Source organism: Phaenicophaeus curvirostris, chromosome 1 (assembly GCF_032191515.1).
Source record: "Phaenicophaeus curvirostris isolate KB17595 chromosome 1, BPBGC_Pcur_1.0, whole genome shotgun sequence".
NCBI classification, from domain to species: Eukaryota; Metazoa; Chordata; class Aves; order Cuculiformes; family Cuculidae; genus Phaenicophaeus; species Phaenicophaeus curvirostris.
In genome coordinates this window covers 112,688,069-112,715,589 of record NC_091392.1, presented here as the reverse complement: position 1 = coordinate 112,715,589, position 27,521 = coordinate 112,688,069, and the positions used below count along the sequence as shown (strand labels likewise).

At 36.3% G+C, this 27,521-nt stretch overlaps 1 protein-coding gene across 3 annotated transcripts in view; it reads right to left on the bottom strand.

The window, feature by feature from the left end:
- ITSN1 (intersectin 1) overlaps positions 1–27,521 on the bottom strand; it is a 133,444-nt gene that overhangs the window by 65,384 nt on the left and 40,539 nt on the right. For 2 of the 3 annotated variants that reach the window (XM_069871605.1, XM_069871614.1), the window contains exons 5-16: positions 25,384–25,544; positions 23,712–23,891; positions 22,996–23,089; positions 20,575–20,675; positions 19,985–20,048; positions 17,696–17,833; positions 16,732–16,847; positions 13,576–13,838; positions 12,613–12,762; positions 12,298–12,438; positions 6,870–6,957; positions 6,560–6,699 (exon numbers count right to left, since the gene is read on the bottom strand). In XM_069871605.1, the coding sequence (XP_069727706.1) occupies positions 6,560–6,699; positions 6,870–6,957; positions 12,298–12,438; positions 12,613–12,762; positions 13,576–13,838; positions 16,732–16,847; positions 17,696–17,833; positions 19,985–20,048; positions 20,575–20,675; positions 22,996–23,089; positions 23,712–23,891; positions 25,384–25,544 (1,636 nt within the window). The remainder of the gene's footprint in view (positions 1–6,559; positions 6,700–6,869; positions 6,958–12,297; positions 12,439–12,612; positions 12,763–13,575; positions 13,839–16,731; positions 16,848–17,695; positions 17,834–19,984; positions 20,049–20,574; positions 20,676–22,995; positions 23,090–23,711; positions 23,892–25,383; positions 25,545–27,521) is intronic. The other variant, XM_069871624.1, reaches the window with a different exon arrangement.

Genomic DNA, 27,521 nt, shown 5'->3' with positions numbered 1-27,521 from the left:
ACAAATACATAAAACCAAAGTTTCAACTTGCAAGACATTTGTGCACCAAACATGATTTTATTTCCATTAAATGTGTAACCATAAGGCTAGCCCAAACTTTATATTTTAATTATAATTTAGACTTGTAAGTTTATCTCATCACTGGAAGTACAATATACACCACATATACATCTAAACAGAAAACCAGGGAAGTTGTAGCTATAAGCCATGCCTCCATGTCTCTCTGAAGCAGGTAGTTTCTCATACCAAGTGCCTACAAGCAGGATCATTAACTACTGCCTCACAGCAGTTAAATGTTGCTGCCAGCTGTTGTCCAAGTAATTATTTTGTTTGCCCATTTTGTCATTTTATCTACATGCTCAGCTAAGTTATGACCTCAAGGGATATTTTTATGATTATTTACATATTCTGTAGACGTTTTAACACATTCCCTCCCAGCTAAGCCAATGTATTGGGCATTTTGTGATGAGATTTTTCTGTGACACACCCGTAACAGTAAAGAAAATCTAACCTAGTTTATAACCCTAGCACTGGATGGAATACTTTCGGAGGTAAAAAATCACAGAATCACAGAATAACCAGGTTGGAAGAGACCCACCGGATCACCGAGTCCAACCGTAAATAAATAAATGCAATACATGTCTTTCTTTGCATTAGCTAGGAGGAAATAAAGATTTCATTAGTGTCTCACGCAACAGACTGATGCTCTGTTGCTTTGCCAAGCACCAGCGGAAGGACAGAGGAGAGAGAATCAGCATCTCCCACAGTGCTATATAGCACACTGGTTTAACAAAATTACAGCAATGCTTCAACAGTTAACAGAATGAAACATTTGTAAGCTGAATATTCAGCACAGTCCTAAACTCATCTTTTATAGACACAGGCAATTTCAAAGCTGTACATTTACAAATTGTATACTGTAACTCTGAAGACAAAACAATGCTTTGCTGCTTTCTGGTATGCAGGACAAAGCACGTCTTACCTTATAAGCAGAGAGAAATTTTTACCTCTCCTATTAATTCACAAACAGACTAACAAGTATAATTTTGAGATGTTACAATAGCCACATTTAGATACCCACATAATACTGAATATGAATAAAAATGAGTTTCATACAGTAGAGTAATATTCACTACATACAGACAAGTCACATTGCTATGAAAACCTTAATGTTAGAAATGTGGTTGTTTAAACTCAAATTTTGCCTTGACAGAAAGACAACAGAACTTAGGATACTTCAGGAATTACAGTACAAAATTTCCATCAAATCATCTCCCTTGAGAAAAATCACAGCATTTGATCCCAGAGGCAAGAACCCTACAGTTCTGTGCTCACTGAGCCTTTCCCACAGCAATACTTTTCTACACAGCTTCACAGCTCCCAAGGTGCCTGCTTGGTCCTTGACAGAGACAGTTCCCCCTTCTACCCCACGTGGAGGATTTGATAAAGAGAATGTATCATCATCTCTCACATCTGGAATCACAAATTACAGTGCTGTGTAGGAATATTTTAAAGTGTTTTCTTTATAAAATTTCTGACCACCATGACCAAAATAGGCAATTGGATAAGCAAAAGAAAGATAACTAACTAGTACCTTGCCCAGGTTGCATTTCAATGCACACTCCTTGTCTAGGCAGTAAGGATTAGATAAAGAATCAAATCATAAACTCTTCTCCTAAGTTTTGTTTTAGTGCTAGCACCTCTTATTAAATACTAACTTAGTTAAACACTGCACACTCATCTGTTTATGGTAAAGTGAAGCACATAACTGGAGGAGGTTCACCACTCAGATTGAGATAGTTGTGTACTGCCTGAGTATGGCATGGAGACCTTTAGAAAGGAGTCTAAGTAGTTGACGCAGCCCAGGAGAACTGCCAGGCACTGCAGCATTGCATCTTCCATTGCCACTGACTGGAAGAAAGAAATGCTCAAATGTAAACAGGCATTCATAGGCAAGACTTGTCCAGTGCACACTGACTAGGACAGGGACTGACAACAACTGGAACATGACACAGAATGCAAAACATTTTCAAAAACTTGATTCTACTTGTTCATCCCTTTTTCCAGGCACCGAGAATAGTTTTTCAGCAAGACTAACGGATTTCAGAAACATTAGTTTAGTTGCCTTCTCCTGTGCAAATACATGGATAAGCTCTAAATACTTGTCCTTCCAGATTATGTGAAATGATTTTTTGGTCTCTGGAGACAGGAATTATATTATAAATTTTAATTGCATTTTTTGACAGTGTGTAATGACTGACCTTTGTAAAATTTAAATGTAAATTTACACTAAATGTAGAAAGAATTTGTAAAGGTAAATTATAGTAGAACTACACGAACACAAACAGGAAACCTAATATAAGGCCTTCTGTTCTGTAGAATTATTTTATAAATTAGAGAAAATAAACAAGTGCCACATTAAATTTTATTAATATCTGTATCAATTTTAATTACACTTCTAGTCTAAAACTTTTAAAGACTAACAGAAGTTAGACTCTTTGAATCATAATTAAGTATACAAATAAGTAGACTGACTTTCAACCTTGTTACAAACTCAGTCACTTACTTTATGGCCAAATACAAAACACTTCACAAGACTAATCTTCTCTGATAAAATGCCTTGAATCTGATTTAGAAGGATATCTGACCAGCTGCAGGCTAGGGTACCTATTGCTTTGCCATATGCTTTTCCAGTACTGTGGCTTCAGGCTAAAATTATGCCCTAGAACACAAATAATTCTAAGTAACATTTTCCTGTAACTACATGGATCTATCTAAAGATATTCAATAAAGACACTTGGAACTACCTGCTCTGAAGTATCAATAACATCTTAAATTCCAGAAAGCTTTTGAAAAATAACCACTTCTATGAACATTTCCAACAGTTTAGACACTAACCAGAAGCAAAAGTACTTGAGCTCTAAATGACTCATCAGAAGAAATTTAAATCAGCTGTTTCAGAGGGATGAAAAAGATCCAGTGGAAGAAAAAAAAGTAAAATTCATTTATCTCCCTAGTCACTCATATAGGTTATTAAGACACAACGATAAGATAATGGAAGACCAGTTTTAAGTATTCACTTACTGCAAACACAATGTATAATATGGCAGCAAATGTAGTGCAATCCACTGCATACTACTATTCTGTTAACAAGTTCACCTTTAACCTAAAATATATTGGAATATCAAGTAAACCTTATGGTCTAATCAATGAAAAGTCACACTAGATACTACCTAAACTGTTTATCTTATCACAAAATCTTTCTGTATGAGCTATCAGCAGATCAAGTGTTGCCTACTTAAATAGAATTAATTAGAAATGGAGTTTTGCAAATTTTAAGGATATATTCACATAGGAGATAATGCAACCAATATTCATAGTCAATAATAAGGAAGAAATCTCAAAAATGATGACAGAAGGTTATATTATAATTTCCTGTCAACGTCACTGTTTCTTAAGCATTTCAAAGTTAGTTTGGCATATACCTTGTACTTGGGGAGCTTACATATTTACAAATTTGGTTCTGTTTTCTATTAAATTGAGCATTTTGACTAAGTAAAGACATACCCTCCTCTAGCTCCCAGCTGGAAATAAGTGCAAAATGCTATAAGATGGTATATACCTAAAGAGAATTTAGATATGTTTTTTGTTGTTGGAGCTTGCAAACAGAACCACACCTTTCTGCTTCTTGTCCAGAAGCTAGCTGTTAGCACCAGTGCCTCTCCATCACTTGCTGGAGAACAAAATCTGCACAAGATATCAATTACGGTGTTGCCATCCTAACAGCCATGCTATCAAATGTGCATCTCTCAGTATAATGAAGCATAAAGTAAGAGTAGACTATCATTAAAAAGCCTATCAGTTTTAAACCTAGAAGATAATTTAGGAACAGCCTTGATTAAAAATAATTTTAAAAATAAATATTTCTGTATTTCACATTTTTACATATTTCCCTTAATTTACAATATAAGAAGCCTTTATTACATTTAGAGCTCAGCTGTGGTATAATTTTTAACATATTAATTGAAAAGTGAGCATTATACATTTGACTGGTAATTATACAAACTGCTGGCTATGCTACAAAATAAGCCTGCTGTATTTCTGCATCCAGCTACTTACATAATGAGTAGAAAAACAACTGGGGCAATTATTTATAAGCAATTTTATACCAAATTCAAATGTAACAGTCACTTTTGCAATGGATATTCCTAAAAGTCACCACAGATTTCTGATTTTTTAGGTAAAATTATCTGAGAACTGTGCAAGTTCCTAGAGTACCTTGTTTTGAGCAATATTATTACCTAAGAGATAGGTGTGTTCCACCCTGTTTAAGAACAGAACTTCCACTTTACACAAACACTAACAAAACTAAGAGTCTCAGGAAAGCTTTCACTAGCTTTGTGCATAAAGTCTCATATGCAAGGTGCTCCAGGAGCTCTCTCCAACAATAACAGCAGCCATTAAATCACTGCTGCACACACAGCATCTCCTAAGCTATTTTTCTGGCAATGGGAGTACTACAACCATTCCATACTTAAACCAGAAAAAAGGTATATCTGCCTTTGTAGTTATTTAAATGTAATAATGAAATCATCCAGCCCCCCAAAAAACATATCTTGCATATCTAGCAAAACTAGAAAACGCAGAAGATAACTCTCACTGAATTAAGCTCCCATCTCTCAGTTTCAATAGTACAACTGCACCACTGCCTTGTTTTCGCCTCTTGAAGTCATCTTTTCCAAGCAAGCAAAGAAAGCTGCAGCAAGGCAAAAACACCAACAGACAGATCCAAAAGTGGTCTTCCTATCAAGCACAGCTTCTACACATTATGAAATGAAGAACACATACCCTCAGGCCAGAGGAAGCTTGTTAAAGTCTTCCCAAATAACCATATACATAACTTATTTTCAGTATTTACAGTGATAACTCCAAATACTACAATTAGAACAGAGAAATCAGTTTCCCATTAAAACTGCAAGATAGTTTACAATTTGATACAGTATTCTTGGGTAGATAGCAGACATTCTGATAAATCAGTATCTTTGTTTAATGCACCTTTTCAATTTTTAATTATCATAAGCTTGTTATTAGTTAAGATAAGCCCTTGGATATTTAAAGCACTGAATTTTGCCTGTTTTTGTCTTGGAGGGTTTTTTTTTCTACTGTCACAATTCTAAGCTTATTTACCATTCTGCCCATTTATAAGCTATTTAGATCACTTATGATCAAACTGAACGCTCACCCTAATTTTAGAATTAATATCCTTTCCTCATGCTGATCTGCAGAACACTTCAAAATTACTCCATTTAAAAGGAAAAAAATCACCCCAAAATCACAACATGTTAAGATGTGTCCAAAAGTCACATATAAGAAAAAAGATGGGAGGTAAATCATCCTGTTTTCTTCAAAATAAACTGTGAATATTTTATTTGCCTTGTGCCTCTTATGACTCTGCAGAGATGCTCCTCTTTCTAACTCCCTGCCTCAGATCATGAAAGTCATCTTTGAACTGGTATTGAAACAGATAGTACAATCTATAGCTTTTAATTTTTCCTACAATTATTAATAATTTTAATATTAAAACAAGCTATTTGTTGCCTAACTTCAAACACACCTTCCATTTAAAGTATCTGATGCAATCATCCTTGATCTAATTTCAAAACAGCTACAGAAACATTACTGTATCTCTCCGAGTGCTTTTCCTTTCCTTAGTCTAAATATTTGTAGCACAATTTATTATACCTTGCAGGAAACTGATTATTTTTCTAGCCAGCTTTCAGGAGAAACCATCAGTTGAAAAAGCAGATAAAGTACTTCAACATTAGAATATTTTATGAAAAACTGAACACTACTAAAAGTTTGCAACTAAAGACTGATTTATAACTTTTCTCTGAAATATACTTCCTTTACTCAATTTTCCAACTTCGGTAATTTTCTTCTGCAGAAATAAACAAAAAACCCCAGTTTTAACAAACGACTCACCAAAAAAGCATGAAACCACAAACAGACAACTACATTCAGGAACAAGTAGGACCGGATGAACAGCAGATAAAAATTCTTTATGTCAGTAGAAATCCAAGTCTCTAATGAAGATTTTGATTTGAAGTACTGATTCCAGCATACCTGGTGACCTACTACAATCTTGCACTTAAATGCAAAAAGGCAGAAACTGGTACGTGCATATTTGCCAACACAGATCTGGAATCAGAGCTCAAAGTCATTCTTAAATAGATTCTCCAGATTACTTTGATTCAAACTCTAAGTCTGGATGTTAAGTAGTATTTTATTTTTTAAAAAAAGAGAAACTTGAGAATGTTCCCGAAACTGACATTTTAACTCAATCATTATTTGACGGCCAGGTTGTATGGGACCTAGGGCAGCCTGATCTAGTGGGACGTGTCCCTGCCCGTCGCAGCGGGGTTGGAACCGTTTGATCTTTAAGGTCCCTTCCAACCCAAACTATTCTATGAACCATTCTAGTTTAATATTTTATTTCACACTCAAGTTAAAAATAATTAACTGAACATTCAGAAGCAAGGGTTAAAAACTCTAGGATTACCTTCAGTTGATTATTGAAAATATCAATTTCCTGAAGTTTAGATCTGGTTTCTTTTTCTACTTCATCTAGTTGGTCTCGAAGCTGTTGACGTGCTAGTTCCTTGGCTTCTAAGGCTCTTTTGATAGTAAGAAGAGAGTCCCCTATTTTTAAACATATTTTCAAGTAAGTATTTTCTTACATGGAGAATTTCTGGTCATAGAAAGTGACATTTTCCAACATGCATCTTGTAATACAAAAAAAAGAAATTACTGAGTACACTGTGCAACACAGCACCACATCCTATACAAACTCAGATGTACTGTATACTTACTGTGCAAACTGTTCTGTTGAACCTGCTTTAGCTGGTCATTAAGCAACTGTTTTTCTGGAATCAACCTTCCAAGCATCTGCTGAGATTCCTGAAGAGAGGACAAAGAGAAAACAAGAAGAGAAACAGACAAAGAGGCGAATGAAGGATGACCTTTGCCATAAGACCTCTCATTTTCATTTCTTCTAAAGTGACTCTTTCTCTTACTAAATTGCTTATTATGGCTAGTATCCAAACACAACACACATAGTACTACCACTCATAGTTCTCTGCTAATACAAAACACGTGAGCATATCGAATTTAAGCATATTACTTGACAAATTATTCTCACTGAATACATAACTTCATGTGGAATGAACTTGAAATTCAGGGCAAAACGACAAGGTTATTTTTCAGGAAATGTTAAAGCAAGTACATACCAACCATTTAATTCTCGGTTTAATAAATGAATATTAACTTTGATCAGGAATAGAAAGAAATATTTACAGTTTATTTAAAAAAGAAAAAATAAGGCTTTCACTTTAAAGAAAAATATTATAGCCAAAAGCTACGCAACAACCTCTGTTAGATGAGAATATTGGAGTCCTACATCTCTCAATTTACCACTCCTGAAAGAAGATTATGATCTTTCTCAATTTCAACACTGAATCAGAAGATTTTACACTACTATATTACAGGAGACCCTGCGATGAGAAATTCCTCCTTCGACAGATCATACATCTATATATCACATATAATCCTTGCTCCTTCTGGAAGATGAAGTGCTACTTCATACACCTTTAAGAAGCCTTGACCTCCAACTTCAAGTTGTCAAAACATATTAAAGAAGCATGGTGTGAAACGGCTGATTTTATAAAAGCTGCCAAGTGTCAGCATCCCATATTGCAAACACACTAAGTAATTTATTTCAGCAGTTGTCTTGAACTGCAGGCTTTTGAGGAATCGACCATCTGACAATTTCAATTTGTCATGAAGGACTGCAAATGACAGAATACAATCCTAAGCATAAAGGTCATCTAATCTCTTTCATACCATAGTGAGTCCCGTGAAAAGTTTTTAGGTTTTGTTACAAGAACACAAAGCTAACCATACTGACAGGATCCAGCAGTTGTCCCACTTTACTCAGGGCAGGCTTTGATTGGGCCCCTGCAGCAAACAGCTCAGATCTTATGATCATGCAATGACCACAGACTACAGCAATCTCCAGGTTCCAGAAAACGTACTTAGCGCAGCACCGTCAAGGACTACATATATTCACAAAGCACTAAAATTAAGATAAACTGTGCATTTGACTATTAGGAGTTACATGTGTCCCTCGCTGTTCAGCTGCGTTGTCCATAGCATCAGCAGATCTTTTGCAGCCCCTCAAGAATACCATGAAGGCCAGATACTCCTATAATTGGACTACTATTCTCTTTCCAGGACTGTATAAGAAACAGCAATATATAATGGACTAATTTCTAAATCACCTGCCTGAGGGGTGCCTGCCTCTTCCCAACATCCATCATTACCATATTCTGAAACAATGTGCAAAATACTGTCCTCTGTGTTCACACTTTCCCTTCCACCATACACTCCCACACAAATTACATGCATGCCCCATACCATAGTTGGGGATGAAAAATTTAAACAGTATTATTAAATCAATAAAGCACACAAGCATCACGGAAATGAAGTTTTTAAGTATTAGACTACAAGAAAGGTGGCATTAAGTAGACTAAATGTGTTGACAGATAAACCTCAAGAGAAAGAGGAAAGGAAACTGCCTTTCAAAACACAAGATATCGAAATCGTATCAATCCAATTCAAGAACCACTTAAATAAGCCAAATAGCAGAACAGATGTCAAAATGAGATGGGATTTACAGAAAAATTATCATTCTGCAAACACAAAATGTAACATAGGACAATATTTTGGGGTAGAATGTGATCCTAATCTTAGCTGTTTAGTTTTAAAGGGAAGATTACTTCTAAACACTAGAGTACTCAACCTTAATACGCAGACTATTTTGGATAGTACGTAAGAACAAAGAATGCCAAGGGACCACGAAGGTTGTTCTGTTTCCTGAAATCACAACCCATTAGGTAATAAGCATCTATTCCACCAGTGTCCACAACATGTTTTTCCACATCCTTTAGTTGTACTGAAGAAACAGAGGAAAGAAATAAATGGCATCACTAAGACTGACTTTTCATTCAAGAAGAAATTTCCAAGAACCTAAGTGACCCATAGAGCAGTAGAAAGCAAACAAAGCAATCAAAAATCAGTTCCCATCAATCTAATCAATGAAAAGTCTCTTCTGATCCTGAACAAGTGGGTTTATAAGGAACTGAGATACCAACATACATTTTGAGTCTCCATCACATACCCTGTTTGCAGTGCTTCAGAGGAAAGGCAAATTACTCAGGAGCGAAACTGTTCCCCATGGAGGCAAATAAACCCTGTAGGTAACTAGCAGAAGCCCTGCAGACAGTACAAACACAATTCAAACATATACAGTTACAGTGTTTGGAAGGCAGGATCCTTCCGAACACCCCTGGAAACAGCACTCCAGCAGATGCTACAGATTCAAATAGCTAGTACCAATTTTCATGACCCAGGATTAACTGTTACGCAATTTCTTCCACAAGTCTAATCAAATTCCAACTTGAAACTAATTAATATGTTGAAGAATAATTACTCCTTTGAATTAACTCATCTGTCCATAGCAAGTGTCAGATGTATTAAACTAAAATATTTTCCAGTGAAGATACAATAACTGAAAAAAAAATAACTGACTCTATTGACTTTTTAATCTATTGGAGAGTTTAGGGGATCAAAATCTCCTTTTAAAAAATCACTTCAGTGCTTTAGTCTTACCTCTACAAATAAGATAGTAAAATACATAGGATATTTGAGAAACGGATCTTTTTCTCAAGAAAAAGCTATCCACTCTTTTAGGTTCTCCCCATATATAATTCCTTCTTTTCTACTCTGACATTTCTTTCTGGGATCACGATTGTGATAAATCCCTCAAGCAACACTAACTGAAATACTGTGGGTAGAGATGAGTGAGCACCTGAGACAATAACACTGCAAAGCCACAGCTATTGCTGTCAACTTAAAAAACAAACAAACAAAAAAAAACCCAACAAAAACTCAAAACCAGACGTTTCAATAAAGAAATTTGTCCAGGGTGGTGTCAAAATGCTGAAGACAAAAAAAAAAAAAAAAAAAAATCTGCTTTTTGACCACTGTGGTCAGATAACATGTAGAACGAACTAAATGTCTGAAAGGTAAAGAATCCCTCTGCCCTGCTTAATTTTTCCTTTCATGGTTATGCAGTTAAAGCTGATGCATACAAGCTAGAGCACATCTATGTGCTCTTATCAGCCAAGGATATGACTAAAAACTAAAAAAAATGGTAGCGAGTGTACAGAGAACACTGCCTCTTGTTTATCTAATGCTTTTTAATAAGCAATTTAACCACATTCAGTTGTACAGAGATTACTTTGCCCATTACTTGTTTCCCAACAGTGTGGGGTTTGCAGTTTTTTTCCTCTGCACCTTCAATTGATTACACCCAGCTGTGGAAATTCATTCCAAGTTCTTCACCATAATGATATTTTCTCATGTTTTTTTCTTTTTTACTATACACGTTATAAGAGGACCCTTTTCCAACTGTAACATATTGGTCTTTGCTACAACATAAATAACTTAGAGCTTTCTGCTGTAACATCTTCTTCATTTTTTATATAATGTCAAAAGGAAAGAGATAATTTATCTTTTCTGACTAGGAAGGCTAACTGAACAGAAATCACCAAGAATTAACAGAAATGACATATGAAAGTCATATGAATGATATGAAAGGATACAAATTTAATTCAATTTGTTTAAACAGCATCCATCTATCCATGGCTGTAGAGCTGCCTAGCTTCTTCTGAAGGGAGTTACAGTACCTTAGACCATTTCTGTGGAAAGCTTTTGGAATAGAAGGATTAGAGGGAAATTTGGGTGGCAATTCCTTTTACATAGGCTGTCGGCTACGCGCGCAAGATCAGTAGTCTTGAACTTACTCAGGTAAATGGGCACTTATTCACACATTTATCAAACACAGTCAGCTGTTTGTCTCTGAGCCAGCACTGCTAAGCGTAACAATTTCCCAGCTTGATTCTGTGTGACTTCTTTTGCAGTTGTCACTACAGAAGCATTTCATTAAAGACAGTGTTTTCAATCCTAACTATGGCAGTTCATTATTGGCACAAGTAACATTTGTCACTAAGTAACATTTCTTGTTTGCATCAAGTGGACACAAACACTGTGCAAAAATATGGTCTTTAAATTATACTCTTTATAACAAGCTCCTGTTAAAAGAAAGATCTCTTATGGCCTTCCCTGGAGGTGTTTAAGGCACGGGTGGACGAGGCACTGAGGGGCATGGTTTAGTGTTTGATAGGAATGGTTGGACTCGATGATCCGGTGGGTCTCTTCCAACCTGGTGATTCTATGAAAGGTGTAATGGTGTACACAAAACTTCAATAGAAATGTAAGACTTGAAGAAAGAAGGAAAAAAAAAAAGTCAAAGAAATATTCATGCATAAAACAAACCCCCTGAACTTTCAAGTCCTGGTTTTGTTCAAATGAATATACAATATTAATTATACTTCAAAAGTTGAAATGGAAACTAGGATTAAGTTTGAAGAAAGGTTTTACACCTAAGCCCATAAAACTTAAGCGTGGGATCCTCTTTGTAGCAGTAGAAAAGCACTGAGAGCCCCCATTACTGGCCAATAATTAATTTCAAGCAATAAAAAAATATTTAATAAAGAGAAAAATCCCTGAATCAAGTACTACAACTCATCTTGAAACCTTTACAAGTTAGAAAGGCTATTCTTTCACTGAAAGCAGACATGTACTCAATGAGCAGACATCTAAAATCTCATCTTCCCATCTTTAATTTTAGATGCAAAAGGAGGAAAGATGAATGCCAGGGTTCCAATCAGAACTAGCTGGTTTAAATGGTAACTTTGATTTTGAAAGTTTATTATTTCATAATTAAAAAAAAAGCATCACCAACAAGCCACTTCACTGAAGTCAATTCTTTCTTTCAGCACACAAACAGCAATCACTGCCAACAAAAACACATGCCATAAAATTCCATGCTCCTCATCCCCAAAACCCTTTAAAGCCTTCAGCCAAACAACTTTAGTGCTTCCCACAAGAGGATTCTATGAAGATGAAATCATCATCACACACACCTTCAAGCATAGAAAGCAATTCCTAGACACATCTGAAGAACATTCATTTACAAGTATGACAAATTATCTACACTAATTCCTTCTGTACAAGGAACAACACATGATATACTGTGGCAACTTTGCTTAGGATAGTGACACAGCTGAGGAGGTCAACATGCAAGGCTAAGAACAAAGCCAGAAAATGTTTTCTTACCTGTAGCTGCTGTTGCAAATGGGTGATTTCTGCAATTCTCAGTTCTCTAGATTTATTGGTACTTTCAATTTCTTGTCTTTGGGTAGATAGACGGCATCTGATATCCTGAAGCTTTCCCTCCAACTGATTTTTTTTATCATTCTTCAGAAAAAAAAAAGAAAAGTTTAAATTTTTTTTTACCAGAATGGTTTGTCATGCAAGTTCTAAGAAGTAATTTAATTCCATATTTAAAAGTTGGAATTATTGAAAATAAACATGACCACATTGCAGTCACTACTTGTGTTTGTGTGTTTTATCTGCAATTCCATCACTTACTAGAGCTTCCAGCTCAAATTCTAGTGTCTTCTTCTTGGCCTTCAGAACAACTATGTCCTCTTGTTCTTTGTTCCTTTGATTTAGAAGTTCTTGGCGACGATTACGCTCCCACTCAAGTTGCCGTTGCCTCTCAAGTTCCCGTTTTGCAGCCTGTAGTATTTTAAAAAATAAAATATATGAAAGACATATTTTAAGAAATTATTCTAATCACTGACATTCATATTTTAACGTACCATTAAAGCATTAATATAAGTACACTGCTGAAATATGGGCTAAATATGTACCTCTATTTAAGTACACAAAGGGGTCAACTGTTTCAACGCTCACTTGAAAGCAATGGTGAAATGGGGCATCACTGTATAGCAGATGGGTGACTAAACAGAGCACAAATCCATTTTAATCAGTTTCCCAAGATCCAGTTTTCTGATTTAACAGGTAGTTTCACATTAGGACTTCAAGAACTCTCCAGGACAGCATCAAATCTCTCTCCAACACCAGACATTCTCCAGCTTTGCAAAGAATAGCCAAATGCTACTGCACTGAATACATCATTAATTGGCAATGGGAGAAAATATTAGTTTATTAAGTTAACCAGTATGTGTTTTCTTAATAAATTAACTCATTACAGGAAAATAATGAATGCCACAAAGCCCCTAAGTCATCATTGTTCATTCAAGCATCTATTTATATCAAGGCAGATAATAATAATTATTATTGCTAAAAAAGACAGTTTAGGAGCACACTGTCCTAGATCTAAATGTCTCATTCATTCATTTCACATGAAAAAAAAAGAAAGAGATAGCTAACTCTTGCCTTAATTTCAAAAACCCAGAAATTTAGGTTCATTCTTTAACTGTTTGCTTAACTAAAAATGACAACAAAATATTTAGCATACACATATTTTGTTCTAATCAAACACAGCCACCAGAGACATAACCACCTTCCTTTTATCTGGTTGATTACCTCTCTTCTTTCTATTTCTTTCCTCCTTTCCTCTTCTCTCTGCCGCTCCAATTCCCGTTGTTTTTCCAACTGTTTCTCTAGCTCCAGCTGTCTTTTACGTTCTTGCTCCTGCCGCTCACGTTCTTTCCTTTCCTGCTCTGCCCGTTCCAGCTGTGCTAGACGCTCTTGTTCTTTGCGTTGCTGCTCCAGGAGAGCCTGTCTACGTTTTTCAAGTTCTAGATTGCCACGTTCAAAGTTCTCACGTTTTTTATCTTCAAATGTAACTTTGTGCGGAAACATGGGGAAAGGATAGTTAAATTTGGCTACTGACTTTAGAAAAAAGAAGAAATTCCATGTATACTGAGTCAAAGTGGAAGACCTGAAGCACTAGATGCAGCTTTCAACTAATAATAATACAGCTCTACAGGTAATGCTAGGCTTTATCATTAGCATTTATATTGTAGAACACCAGAAACCTATACACTTAGGAAATCAACGTGTGAATTCCAGTTCCCATTCCTCAGACTTCTGGGTTTTTCCACAATGCCTAGAAAGTGTATATAACTTAGACAATTCAGTCACCTAATCTTCTGCATGGACACAGGATCTGTAGTTCCTCTATATATTTGATAACAGAAGCAGTACAAGAACAAACATCTCAATTACTATGAGTAAGGCAAAGAATTCAGCAGATATCAAAAAAACATTATGCAAACGACCATATTGTACTTAAATTTGACAGTCTCAAAAGATAACTCATTACTGTCACGAAAAGAAATGGATTCCTGTAGATTCACACTCTCATCACTCACTTGCCTAAAACAATGCCCTCAGTTTTAGCACAGGTTCCCTGACATAATTCCACAGTATCAGGGATTGCCCTTCTCCTGTACCACTTCACCTTCTGATTCTTTTCATAAGCTATTCGTCCCATTCCCATACCACATAGTCTATATCTCTCTCCACATATCTCCAGCGTACATTTTTGGCATAGAAGTCAAGTCAAGAGATGCCACGTTACTTAAAGGTGTGCATGCACCAACTGTTAGACACATAAGCCTAATATCTGCTGAACCAATTGAATTCTTGTCGTCTTCTAAGTTTGGGCCCCTTTCCTATAGCCCATTACCAATTTTCATAAAACTTTAAAAAAATTTAACCACTTTCATGTCTTTAACCCTGTCAATTTTTCTTTTTAGAGTTAGCCACAAGTTTCAGATAATATTAAGACAAACAGAGAATGTGATTTAGGAAACCAAGCAAAAACAAAACAAAAGTTTAGGTCAAGAAAGTGAATTGAAAGGAATGGGCAGAAGGGCAAAATGCTACCAAGTAGCACGGACATTAAGATACCACGTTCAAGGCTCAGAAAACACATACCACTAAGAAGGTTCTAACACAGCTGCCCAGCAAGCTAGTATGGTCACTCAACAAAATCAAAGCAGCTACCAGAGATACCACTAAGTATATCCGAAGTATGAAAATTGAACAGAACAACTTCTAGCAAATTAAATAAGTCCTGTGTTAGTATGCTTAAGGTAAAACTTCTAAGAGGTTATAAAAGCCTACAAAAAAACCTTTTCAAATGTCTCTAGCCAGATTTAGCAAAGCCAGGGACGAAGCAAGACGACATTCACTATTATAGGTGACCTTTACAATGGAAAAAATCTATATATCTAAATAAAAGGCTTGCACACTCTTGTTCCTCTTGAACTGAAGACAGAAATGGCTTTACAACAAAAATGAAACCAAAGAAAGAAGACCAATAGGTTGCCAAACCCAGACAATGCTAATCCATGTTCAAATACAAAATTAATGAACTATTAGCTGTGCTGTGCAACCCATCTGCTAATCAATGTCAGCGCTGTAAGACTAGAAGATGACAAGAGCAACACCAGTCTAAGAATAAAGACAGTACTAATGATCCTGAAAGCTACAGACAAGTCAGCCTACTTCCACGCTGGGCAAAGTAGCAGAAGCTACAACAGCGAGTTTATTACAATCCATGACTAAACATGATACTGTGGAAGAAGCAATGCAGGAAACAGCTGCCTTTCCAGTCTAATAGAACCAATTGTATCAATAAGTTGAAATAGAAAATCAGGTCAACAGAATAACTTGTGCAATTTCTAAGTCTGATAAAGAAACTAAGTCAAGGCAGACACTACAAACTGAATACCGAAGTCCTCTGATTTCAGAGACACAAGACTTAGGCCTAAAAGAGCCAATACAGGAGAGTCATATCTCATCTGTGACCAAATGTTTCATTGTGAGACCTCTGTGAGGTCTACTTCAGTGGTCTCTTCTATCTCCCTCCATCCTCCTACAGCCAGAAATTACCCAGCAGTCTGCCAGCAGCGGATAGTTACAAAATACAAACCAAAGACAAGAGTTGTATCTGAGTTACTCATATGCAGATCCTCTGAACTAAGCTGGTATGGAAAGAGAAAGAAGGCATTATTGTGGCAAGTCTTCTAAAACATTGACTCAGATCTAAGCTATCATCAAAGATGCAAAACAGCACAAGGAATCAGTTAGAAAAATTGCAAAAATAATTGAGAACAAAACCAAGAAGAATTATTATGGCACTGTATAAATCTGTCATCTTGCTACATCTCCAACTGTGGGACATTCTGGTCATCTTAGTATAAAATAAAGCAAAAGTAAGGCAAGTACAACAAAGAGTGAGGTGATGATCAGAGGTGTTAAGGTGTTTCCTAACATTTAGCACTTAGGAGACTTTCTGCCTTATTTCCCTCCTCCTTTTTCTTCCTTTTTTCCTTTATTATGTTTTTAATTTTTCCAAAAGCAGAGCTACTGTATGCATACTGTGATCTTTTAAAGAGTACATAAGCCAAACTACACTTCACCTAAGTTAGAAAATAGAGGTAGTAAAAAGTTTTCATTGCGGTCCTACAACAGGGCTGCAAAGTGCTGCCTCTGTTGAGAGTATGTAAAATAAGCAGCTTGAAAGTTGTTTGTATCTCTGTTGTCACGATCACAAAAGGATCATGCAGCTGTCAGGAATTAGCTGGACAAAGCAAAGTCTTGGTTACACCTCTGACATGATCTGGAAAGAAAACCTTTCTTAAGGTCTTTATAAATCCACAGCATGTAACCAACGATAGCACCTGTCTGATAACAGCACACAACATACCTCTATTTTCGCTTGCTCACCTGGCAATTTCTTTTCCAGTTGCTGCTGTTCTTCTTCTAATGCTGGTTCTTCTGGTAACCTTTGGTCTACAGATACCGAACTTGCAGCAGGTATGCCACTACCAGAGCGTACTCTTCTGTTAATAAAGTGATAATTCCAAATTGTTTAAGAGAACCTCTACTTGACAAATTTACTTATGATTTCATCATCAAATCATAAACTAAATGCAATGATGTAATATTTAATGATATTTAATGTTCCCTCAGTGTTTCCCAGAGGGTTTTACTCACCCGTTGCTATTAAGGTAATGGTATCCTTGAGAGTACCAACAGCACACACCGGTCTGAACATGAGGAAATGTTGACTTAAACTATAGCAAAACTTGCAAAGACAGAGGAAGAACTCACTATAGCCAAGCTAAAAACAAGACCCCATGTGAAATAAACAAAAAGCTTGTAATCCTCAGGGAGATACTTAAAGAACAGGAAGCTATGATCATATACCAACATTTCTGCTGTTCCTGTCTTCCCACCCAGCTCTCCACAAAAAAGTGAAATAGAGAAACAGAAGAAATGACTCATCACTACTATTCACAGATACCACTATCAAAAAACACTGGCTTTGCTACAGTGCAAATTCATAAGTGTTTTGAATTCCAATATAACCCATTAACTCTTAAGAAGTATAAGATTGAACTAAAACACTTTCAATTCATATGGCCAGACTGAGTAAGTTTTGGAAGGGATGCAACCAATGTATTACATTGAATTAAACTCTGTTCTTGCAAGGAATTCTTGCTACTTCCAGCATCAAGTACTTGTAATAAAACCAAAAAGCTAGAAAGGCATTTCTGAATGAGAAGGCACTCTGTGCCACAGATGCAGTACAAAAACAAGGGGCAGTACTTTTCAATGTCTTGTCCTTTACACTCACAGGACAGCTTTCCTAAATTAAATCAAAATTTAGGAGTGAGAGTCCAGTTACCTAAATGAAGGTGGAATATACTCTGGAGGCAGTACAGGTGGCAGCGGCTGACCAGACATAGCTACATCAATTAAGTGCATAGCCAGAATAAACTCTTCGGCTGTGAGCTTTCCATCTTGATCGATATCTGAAAGATTCCTTTTTTAAAGGGAAGGTACAATGTAAGTAAACTGCTAAAGGCTTAAAATCACTATTAAAAAGCATAATTTTACAGTATTCAGTTCCAAATCAATCCAGTTTTCCACTATTTTTTCAAACCACTTTGGTTCTTTAAAACAAATAAAAAGTAAAACACAAACGCTTCACTATTTCCCACATTTCTCACGCATGTGTGCTTTAAAACTATCCTTATAGCCATGGCTTGTGCTTCAATTGCTCTTCAAGTGCTGCTTGTATCATATGCTATATAAATAACATTAATCAATGGAGTTTTCTTGAACACCTTGTGAGCATCCACTGTGCAATATCATTTAGGAAAGAATCAGGTCAGATGCTCCATAGAACTTTTTTGTTTGGTCTCCTTCCGTAGAGGCTCCTATCTCACATTCCAGAGCACAGATTTGCATTAAAATCAAAGTCATTAACAATCTAGTCCTGACAAGTACAAAAACATCTTAGCATTATGCACGTATTAAAAAATACGGAATAACATCTCTGGATGGCCTAAACCCAGTGCTCCAACAGATGCACAGAATGTTTTACTTCTAGTAAGGCAGTATTGGATGAAATTTAACAGCCTAAACATCAGCTTTGTTTCTGTAGCACACCGTACTCCAGTAATGCAAGAAAAACTCCCATGATACTGTGAAAATCAAAGGTAAGCAACTGATATATTCCTTTGACGTATCCATGCACTTTGGTTTTAGGATTTAAATTTGGAAGAAAATTATAGCCACATTTGATCACATTACTGAACTCCTCAGGCTGGGGCATAAGAACAAGCCAGTTGGATAAAAATCCAGCATGCAAGGGTACAACTGAGCTATACTAACAGTCAGGGTCCACATCTTTTGCACGGAAATATCAAAACAGCGGCTACAGAATAGCTGGCACACCAGTACTTCACTTTGTGTGTCTATGGGTGAGTGAATCCACCCCAATACAGACAGACAAGCCTTGCCTAGAGAACAGTAACAGTGGTTCCACTGCCCCAGAGTAAGTATGAGGAAAAGGAGCAATATTTGGACAACAAAAGCTGTAAAATCCACTTCTTATTTCAACAGCCTTGGTAGTTTTGAATGTCAAAAAAAAAAAAAAAAGTTATATCAAGAACTCCTGGAGTATGCTGATGTCACTCCCTGCCCACACAACCTCCTTAGGCACTGGCACCAAGCAGAGTAATTTTTTGGCTAATCATCTGCGAGATGATTGGACTGCTATCTTTTCCCTTGTAGTAGAGCCTTGTTAGGAAACAGAGAAGGAGAGCACTTTTTACACTATAGCAAACCCATCAGTACTTAGCAAAGAAAGCAAGCACAATTGAACTGCTACCTGAGAGTGACAACGCAGTTGACATCCTCACATGGAAGTCAGATGGGTTAATGAGCTGACATGGGTTTTCAAGTAAAGATTTATGAAGTGTAGTATTTAATTAGAAATAACTTGTAGAGGGCAACTGTATTCAGAAGCAGCATGAAGGTCACAAAAAAAAATCATAGATCAACAATAACCAAGTACTACTCAAGTAATAAAATAGAAACATTACACAGTACATAGGTAAGCATGACCTTCCAAAGCATGAGGGAGGAGAGAGGTTAATCCATGTGACAGTAAGAACAAAAACTCCAGTAAGCAAGAAGTTGAAAGGAAAAAAGAGAAGTCAAGACAAATCCTTTTAAAATCTGTTATTTGAAATGTATGTAACTCCAGCCTTTCGGAAATAAGCCTTTAGAAATCTCACATAAAAGGTAGACAAGCCCCAAAGAAAGTAGGGTTCTGGATTAAGCTTCCTTTTGCACTACCCATGCAGATGTATAAGTTGCTTTATCACATCTGGCCATAGGAGGCTGAACATCTGGTCTGCCTAAAAATCCCGTAACTGAAACCCAACTTTGAAAACATTTACGTGTAGTGTAGAAGATGCTCTTTTTTACTTTCATGAAGTAAGATTACTATAAGACAGCAGTGCAGGGGTTTGTTCTATAAAGTTATACGTTAAAAAAAAAAACAAAACAACCAACTTAAAATGACGTATTAGTAGAGGAGCATTGAAAAGGTAGAAAACCCCCACAATACAGCGAATAGAGGTTTAAGTACAGATTCCAGTTTGGCAGAAATTTATATTTTTACCATATTGTAGCCAGCTGAGCCTGGGGTAAACTTGACTGCATAAGAATAGTTCTTGCTTGTGGACCTAATAAAATGAGATCAGAATTAACAAACAATTAAGCAACTTTCTCCTTTTTTTTGCATTACTAATTAGTACTGCACAAGCAGAGCTTAGTTCTGAATAGATAACACTGAAGAGATGTTATCAGCATGAACAGACTATGTATATGCTCCCAGAACTAGTAAAACTAAGCCAGTGTACCATTCTAGTTTCTTTCTGAAACTGGACAGGCATCCTTAGCGGTGGATGAACTGAACAATATAAATGGCTGTATAAGTATTCACATAACCTGTTGCAACCTTCCCAAGAATCATTTCCCAGTGCAAATGTATTTTGCAGAACATAAAGGAAAGAAGGTGATAAAATGATCCCAGTTACAATGAATATTTGTTCCTAAACAAGGTTATTAAGCAGATGGGAGATCTGAAAAGAAAAAATATTGACAGACAACAGAGAGAGGAGTCTCTTACTATCTAAACAGCATTCTAAATGCTATTATAATTGGCCTTTACAGTTTGAAAAAACAAGACAACAAAAACTGCTTCAATACCTGTTAAGTGTCCACTCATAGTTTTATCGTGGCTATTGAACAGCTGTCTGTACTTCAGTCTTGAGGACTGAGGTACAGCCCACTCTGCCACAGCAGGCACACTACAATTAGAAAAAGGATAAAAAGGGAGAGTGAAATATAATTTTAAACGTAACCACATGAAGCTAACAGGCATAACAGGACAAAGTGTTGCACAGAGTTCAAGGTTTTATGCCTGAAATGGTTCTTTTCACAGATATTCCCTTCTATTCCTGAAACCACAACAGCTTTGACTTCTTGTAGGAAAACATTTATCACAATTCAGTGTCCTAGAAGACATTTTTTGGTAAAGTTGAATGACTGACCTAAGAGTTTTGCCTTTTTCTTTACTAGCAGAGAATTAAGTAACAAATAGTTTAGAGAAGCTAACAGCTTTCACTTAAAAGTATAATAGGAAATGCCTTATCACAATCAGCAGAAGTGATATCTCACTTAACCCTGTATTTAACTGGTTGTCTTAGCCAAACAATTCATAAGCTGATTAAGGAAAAAAATTATGTAAAATATGCTGAAAATCTAGAAAAAAGTATGAAAAAGCTACACTTGAAAGAAATCAAAGTTTCTCATAATGAAACTTAATTGACAAAAGTAATTTTCCCTGTTCTAATTCATCCCCATAATAGCTTAAGTGCTGTTATTTGTAGTTATAATTTCCCATGCTTGAGGCTGACAAGTCTTCATACTGAAAAAAAAAGAGCACTGTTTTTCTGCTTTTAGGCACATTCAGGTGTTGTCCTTCTTTGTTGAAGTTGGAAAAAAAAAAAACAACAAACAAACCAGCCAGATGAAATATGCACTTACACCAGTATCCCAATTTACAGCATAAAACCCCCCATTTTCAGTGGTCCACTGAACATATAACATGGTATGATCTTCCAAAGCTGAGCTGAGAAGGATTGCAGGAAAACTCTGCTAAGTGATTTCATGTCCTATTCTTGCGTAACAAGACCCAAACCATCTAATATCTCTATTTCTATTTTCTGTTTCCAAACTCCTGTGCTTAAATAATGAAAATAAGAACAGAAACTTAAAAAAAAAGCTGATTATTGAAGTTTTACCCATGTGAATTTCTCCCTTACCAGTTTTGCTGTATTTGGAGTTTCCACACAGTGGATCTACTTTTGTCTTGCATATCTCTATGTATCTCGATCTCCCTTTCCATATACTCTGTAAACCGATTACTTTGCTATCTTTTTTCTCCAAAATAAAACTTGAAATGACAATCATTTATTGCTCAGCATTAGCAGCAGTCTTTGAAGGAACAACCCCCTTCAGTGTTGGCAGGCACTTCAGAGTCACTGAAGTAACTGTGACCAAGCTAAGGAAGCTTCAACCCCTGCTCAAACAGATTCAGAGAATCACACAACTCCACCTCAGAAAAGAAATCATTTCATCTGAGCTTCCAGCAATAAATATGACCAGCAAGATTCAGATATAGTTAAACTCAAAATTATAGCAGTCCTCTAACGGAACACCTAGAAGCCATTGTAGCTGTAGTTTCTTGAACTTCATTCATTATAAATCCCAAGTGCTGTTTCAGACAGAGCAGATAATTTCTTGTACCTCTGGAAATCAGAACAGAGTATCACTATAATGTTCCTCAGATTTCAAAAAGAATTGCTTGTTTTTAAAGATTTTTAATCAGTAGCACTGCTTATCTAAAACCAGGGCACAAGAAAAACCTGCACAAACAAAAATGAAAATAAAAATGATGTCCTAACTCATTTTCTTCTTGCAAAAAAGATTCGTAGCATAGACCTGTGAGAAAGTTTGGATTTATAAAGACTTGGAGAAATTACTATCTTACCCCCTTTAAGGAAGTTTTATTTTGTTAGATACATTTATTCAGATCATCATAAAACACATTTTGCGTAATCATGTAATTTTCCTCAGTCTTGAAATAATCTAAAAGCCTTTTAGATAACTTTTCATGCAGAACTTGAAGAATATAAGAAAGTTACGTGGAGCGCATTTAAAATCTGAAAGCTATTGAATACTTGGCTTTTACAAATAATCCTAGAGTAGCTAATTTTAAAGAATATTACCTGTTATGTTTTCACAGTAACAGGAGGAATGCCTGTGCAGCATTACACAACACAGATTATGTTTACAGAAGCAAATACTTTTCTAAAAGTTAAGTTTTCAAGAGTTTGAACATAGTGTCAACACTACTGTAATACTTAATTCTTATATTTCAATGAGCCACTACTCATGGAGCATTCCTTGTAAAACCACAGCATCCTATGAAATCCTAAAGCAGTATCTCCGCAGGAACTGGTTTCTGCAAGTAAATATTGTTTCAGAAAAGAAATTTGCAAAAGAAGTAGTTTTCGAACTCTGGAGAACCAGATACACACATGGACTCATTCCACACCAACTTACCTAGCTACGTCAAATGACTGCGCCTTTTGCAGTTTTGCGTTTAGCTGCGATCCTGGACCAGATCTACTAAAAGAAGAACTCTTTGGCAACGTGGCTGTAAACAACAGAACACATGTATTTGTTAGTATTAACATTTTAGACTGTAGAATTTTAATTATATGTTGTTCCTAACATCAAATACAAACACTATGGTTCTTTTGATGGCTCCCCTTTAAAAAATACTAAGATAAGTTAACTGTCTAACAAAACAGGCGAAAACACACAGGCACTTCTCTCATGTCTTTTTACTTGTGCGATTGTATGCAAACACCATTGATATCAAATTACATTTTGTAATTAATGTTAGCAATCATGTGTATACCAGTATCTTAGAGTAATCCAAACAAATAGCAGCATTTCAATATTTATAAATAGATAGGAGAGGACCAATTACTAGGCAACAGTTTATAGGCAAGCTAGATTTGTCATACTGCTGTTATAACAGGGTTAATATTTTGCTCAACATGAATGACTGTTACAGTATGGTATGTTCATGTTTCTTCTTTTAACTTTTAAACAAGTTGACTAGCCAATTACATTCAGTCCGTACACAAAATCATTCTTTAAAGTAAGTTAGAATGGCTTATTCCATGTCTACTGTTCTCTGGGTCCAAATAAAATGGCAAAATAATTTGTTAATAGCAAGAGAGTAAAGAGAGTCTCAGTATGTAGCATACCAGGATGAGCAAAAGCAGGCAGAGGCTGTATAACAGCAGGAGCTCCATTAGCCAGGGGAGGTACTGCTGCTGCAGGAACAGAAGATACTAATGGTGGAGACATTCCTACTACTGGAATAGATGCCATTGGCACTGGGGCAACAGTTGTAAGAGATGGCATGCTGGCAATGCCCCCAATACCTATGGGCAAGAAAAGGAGATATTTTTTCTAATTTAGAGAAGCCTAATAGGATATAAAAATTTAACTGCAGCCTGCAACCCAGCAGTAAATGCAGAATTAAAGAGCAAATTGAAATGGAAACTTCCACACACCCTTTGAAAGAACTCTTACAGTCCACTGCACCATTAGCACAGCAGGGGAACATAATGCAAGGGAACAACATACCACTTTATAATTTATGCATATAAGATCACACTGGATGAAACACTGACCCAAAAAAAAAAAAAAAGGCTATTAGCATTTGCTGAGAAAAAGAATTGTTTGCCTTGAACTGAATGAAGAGCAGCACTGTCAGCTTCCAGTGAGTAATGAACCCAAAGCCTACATTTAGCCACAGCTGAAAAGAACAAGCTTCAGGATAACTGCTTGCAGCCTATTGTCAAGATGAAACAGTGCAAAGCTAATAGGGTAAAGCACAGTAATGAGGTATTTTAGGTGTAAGCACAGTCGCACGGATAACAGGGAGGTTAAGGAGGTCCAGTCATGCCAATGGGAAGAATGAGCCTGCGTGCAAACAGCTGAGATCAAGTCTACAATGAACAAAAAAAAAAAGAAAATCACAGATTTTGCTGGTTTTCTTGGGGGTTTGATTTTATTATGCCTTTTCTCACTTAAACCAGTATTTGTTCTTTTAATTCAGCAGATCTCTTACAGACAGAAATAAAATTGTTCATAAAACTTATGGGAGCGACAAGTGATCAAAAACATGGTTGCACGCAGTTTATCAAATGCATCATTCCCTTTTCTTAAGGACAGCAGTGATTCTCGAGCACCAGTTAACTTGCATCACAGCAATGACTAAACACGAAGGTCAAGAACCTCTCACTACAGAATACACCGGAACATCAAAGTTTAAAAAAACATGAGGTTCAGCTTCATTTAGTTATTCTCCTCTCATTATCACATTCTCCCTACTCTCTTCCTTGAAATGATGGTGACCTTGGCAGTACTAGCCATAAGAACTCAATAAGCAGCTATCCTAGCTAACAGCAGTGCAGCACCGCTCATAAAATAAATAGAGGGGTGCATTACTAACACAATTTGTAAAAAGTCAAGAAAAACAGAGCTAATCTTGCCAAAGATTAATGAAAAATCTAAATAAATAACAATTGAAATAAAAATTCCAGTACTTTGGAATGCACTAGCCCTACCACCTTATCCATAATTTTTTCCGCTGGCAAACAATATTGTTTGGAACAGATGGGGAACAGTATAAGATCTGAAGCAAACAGGACTTCAGCTTACGTTATTCAGTATGGTTGGGTACTAAAAGCTCACTGAGACTTTTCAGAGTAAATGCACGTCTGCAGAACCATTTTATTTTATTTTGGGGCCATGTACTTTCAAAAGTACATTTTCCTAAAAGTTCCTTTTAATGACTGCAAAACAACAACCAAATTCAACTTAGGCTGCGACAATACAGTCTAACAAGGATAAAAACAAAGACCTTACCAAATCCTGGTGCACCTGGCAGAGCAATAGGTGGCTGCTTCATGACAGGAGGCAGTGCAGATGGGAGCTGATAACCTTGCAGTTTTAATTTGATAAGTTTCATAGCTATTGAAAACTCCAACTGATCCATCCTCCCATCATTGTTCATGTCAGCTAGAGCCCTACAAAACACAGGATTTTCACAGTTAAATTCTTAAATTACAAGGTTCAGGAACTGACCTTGTGTGCACATACAAGCACGTATATCCAAGATGAAACAATTTCCACTCAAAATTATCATGCTAGTCTAAAAATAGTCATGAAATAAGACAATTTAAATTGAGACCTTCTTGAGACCTTTTTAACTCTTAGAGGAATTACAGTGAAGCATCTAGAGAAGGATTAATGTAGTTCTATAAAACTTTGCAAAAAATCACACAAATAAAACAACCTGGTACTACAAACAGCACCATAGGGAACCAAATGGCTTCGTGTGCAAATCCGTACTTCAGCTACACTCAAAATGTTATTTAAATGTGTGCGCTTAGCTAAATACCATTACATCTGCAAGTGTACAAATGTGTTTTCAGTTGAACAATAGTACTCAAGATAAAACACTGAGCCTAGACCTTGAATAGGCTTTCATGTAAAGCAGTCTGACTTAAACAGTTGTCTTTTTGTTTCTTCATTTGATGGTTAAGAGAACTATGCTCAGCAGGGAATAGGGTTGGGAGGTTGAGGGGAAGAGAAGCAGGAAGAGAGGTTGGGGGGAAGAGAAGCAGGAAGAATGTTAGTCCCTGCGATCGCCAACAAAGAAACCAGAGTATATGCATATTAATAATGTAATCAATCGTAAACTTAGTTTTAAACATTATGCTTATTTCTTTACATTCATTTGAAGAACTAAATACACATTTGAGTGTTTGAATAATATATAGATTTTTAAGTTCATGTGTACATTTACGTGGCACTGACATGACAACACAAGGTATTTGGAGTGTTAGAACACCAGAAACTTAATGGCTAAACATATTTTCTACAGTGTTCCCTTTTGTGAGTTTTGCACTAGAAAGTAAGCTTACATACAGTGAATGAATATAGAGGGTAAGAAAGCCTCATTGGAAAATTACAGAGTATTAAGAGTAAAGGAAACCAGGAGCACATAATTAGCTTCACTTAATTGATGTTTACAAGCAGACACCACACCTTTTAGAAAGCAAAGAAAATCCAAAAATATTCAACAGGGAAAACGTGGGGTTTTTAATGGAAGTTTAGTTCAACACTCACTTAACCATTCTTTTGTCAGATGCCCAGTGGAAACAGGCAGTAAAAATCAGGCTTATATAGCCAGCAGGGATGTGCATATGAACTAAGCTACAGAACCTGATTCAGATAAACCTACTGTAGCAGATTTTTGACTGCACTCCAAGCAGTCTGTGGTCCTCCCGAAGATGACTCGTTCTTCCACATACAGAGAAGTCGGTCAGCTCCATGGTGACCAACTGGCATCGACAGCTCAAATAAATAGTCACAGTGTTCCCTAGATCTTTGTACTTAAGCAAAAGAATTATATACATTGTGTTTATAATACCCTTATTTGTTCAAGCCAAGAGGCTTCTGCACCACAAATACTTTGATTCATAAAATTTAAGCACTTTATTACTAAAGCACAGAGTCCCTCAATCTACCACATACACGGCCATGAAAATGCAGCAAGAGCAAATATCACAGTGCAGGCAACCTTGATTCTCCAGGCTCTACTCAGAGCGCACTGCTAGAACACAAAGTCTTTGCATTAAGAAAGTATTAATTGTCCGGTAATAAGAAACTTTGATGTGCGCCAGTCTCATTGCTTTAACTGAACTCCCATTCACATAATCATCAGTAGCTTTTAATTTAACATCTGACCTTCTGTTCAACTCATTAACTCTAAGTCAATGGCTTTGTTATTTAAATTAACAGCACAAATTTCAGTGAGAAAAACTATCTACACGTTACAGAATCTATATGCATTTTTACAGCATACTAACAAAAACAGCTTGTCTAACAAAATCTTTACTGCTAAAATAGGACAAATTTCCATTTCTAATCACTGAACTGAGTGTCATGCTGTTAGATTACAGTGCTACTTTTGAATAAACATCACCTTAAATGCAGCG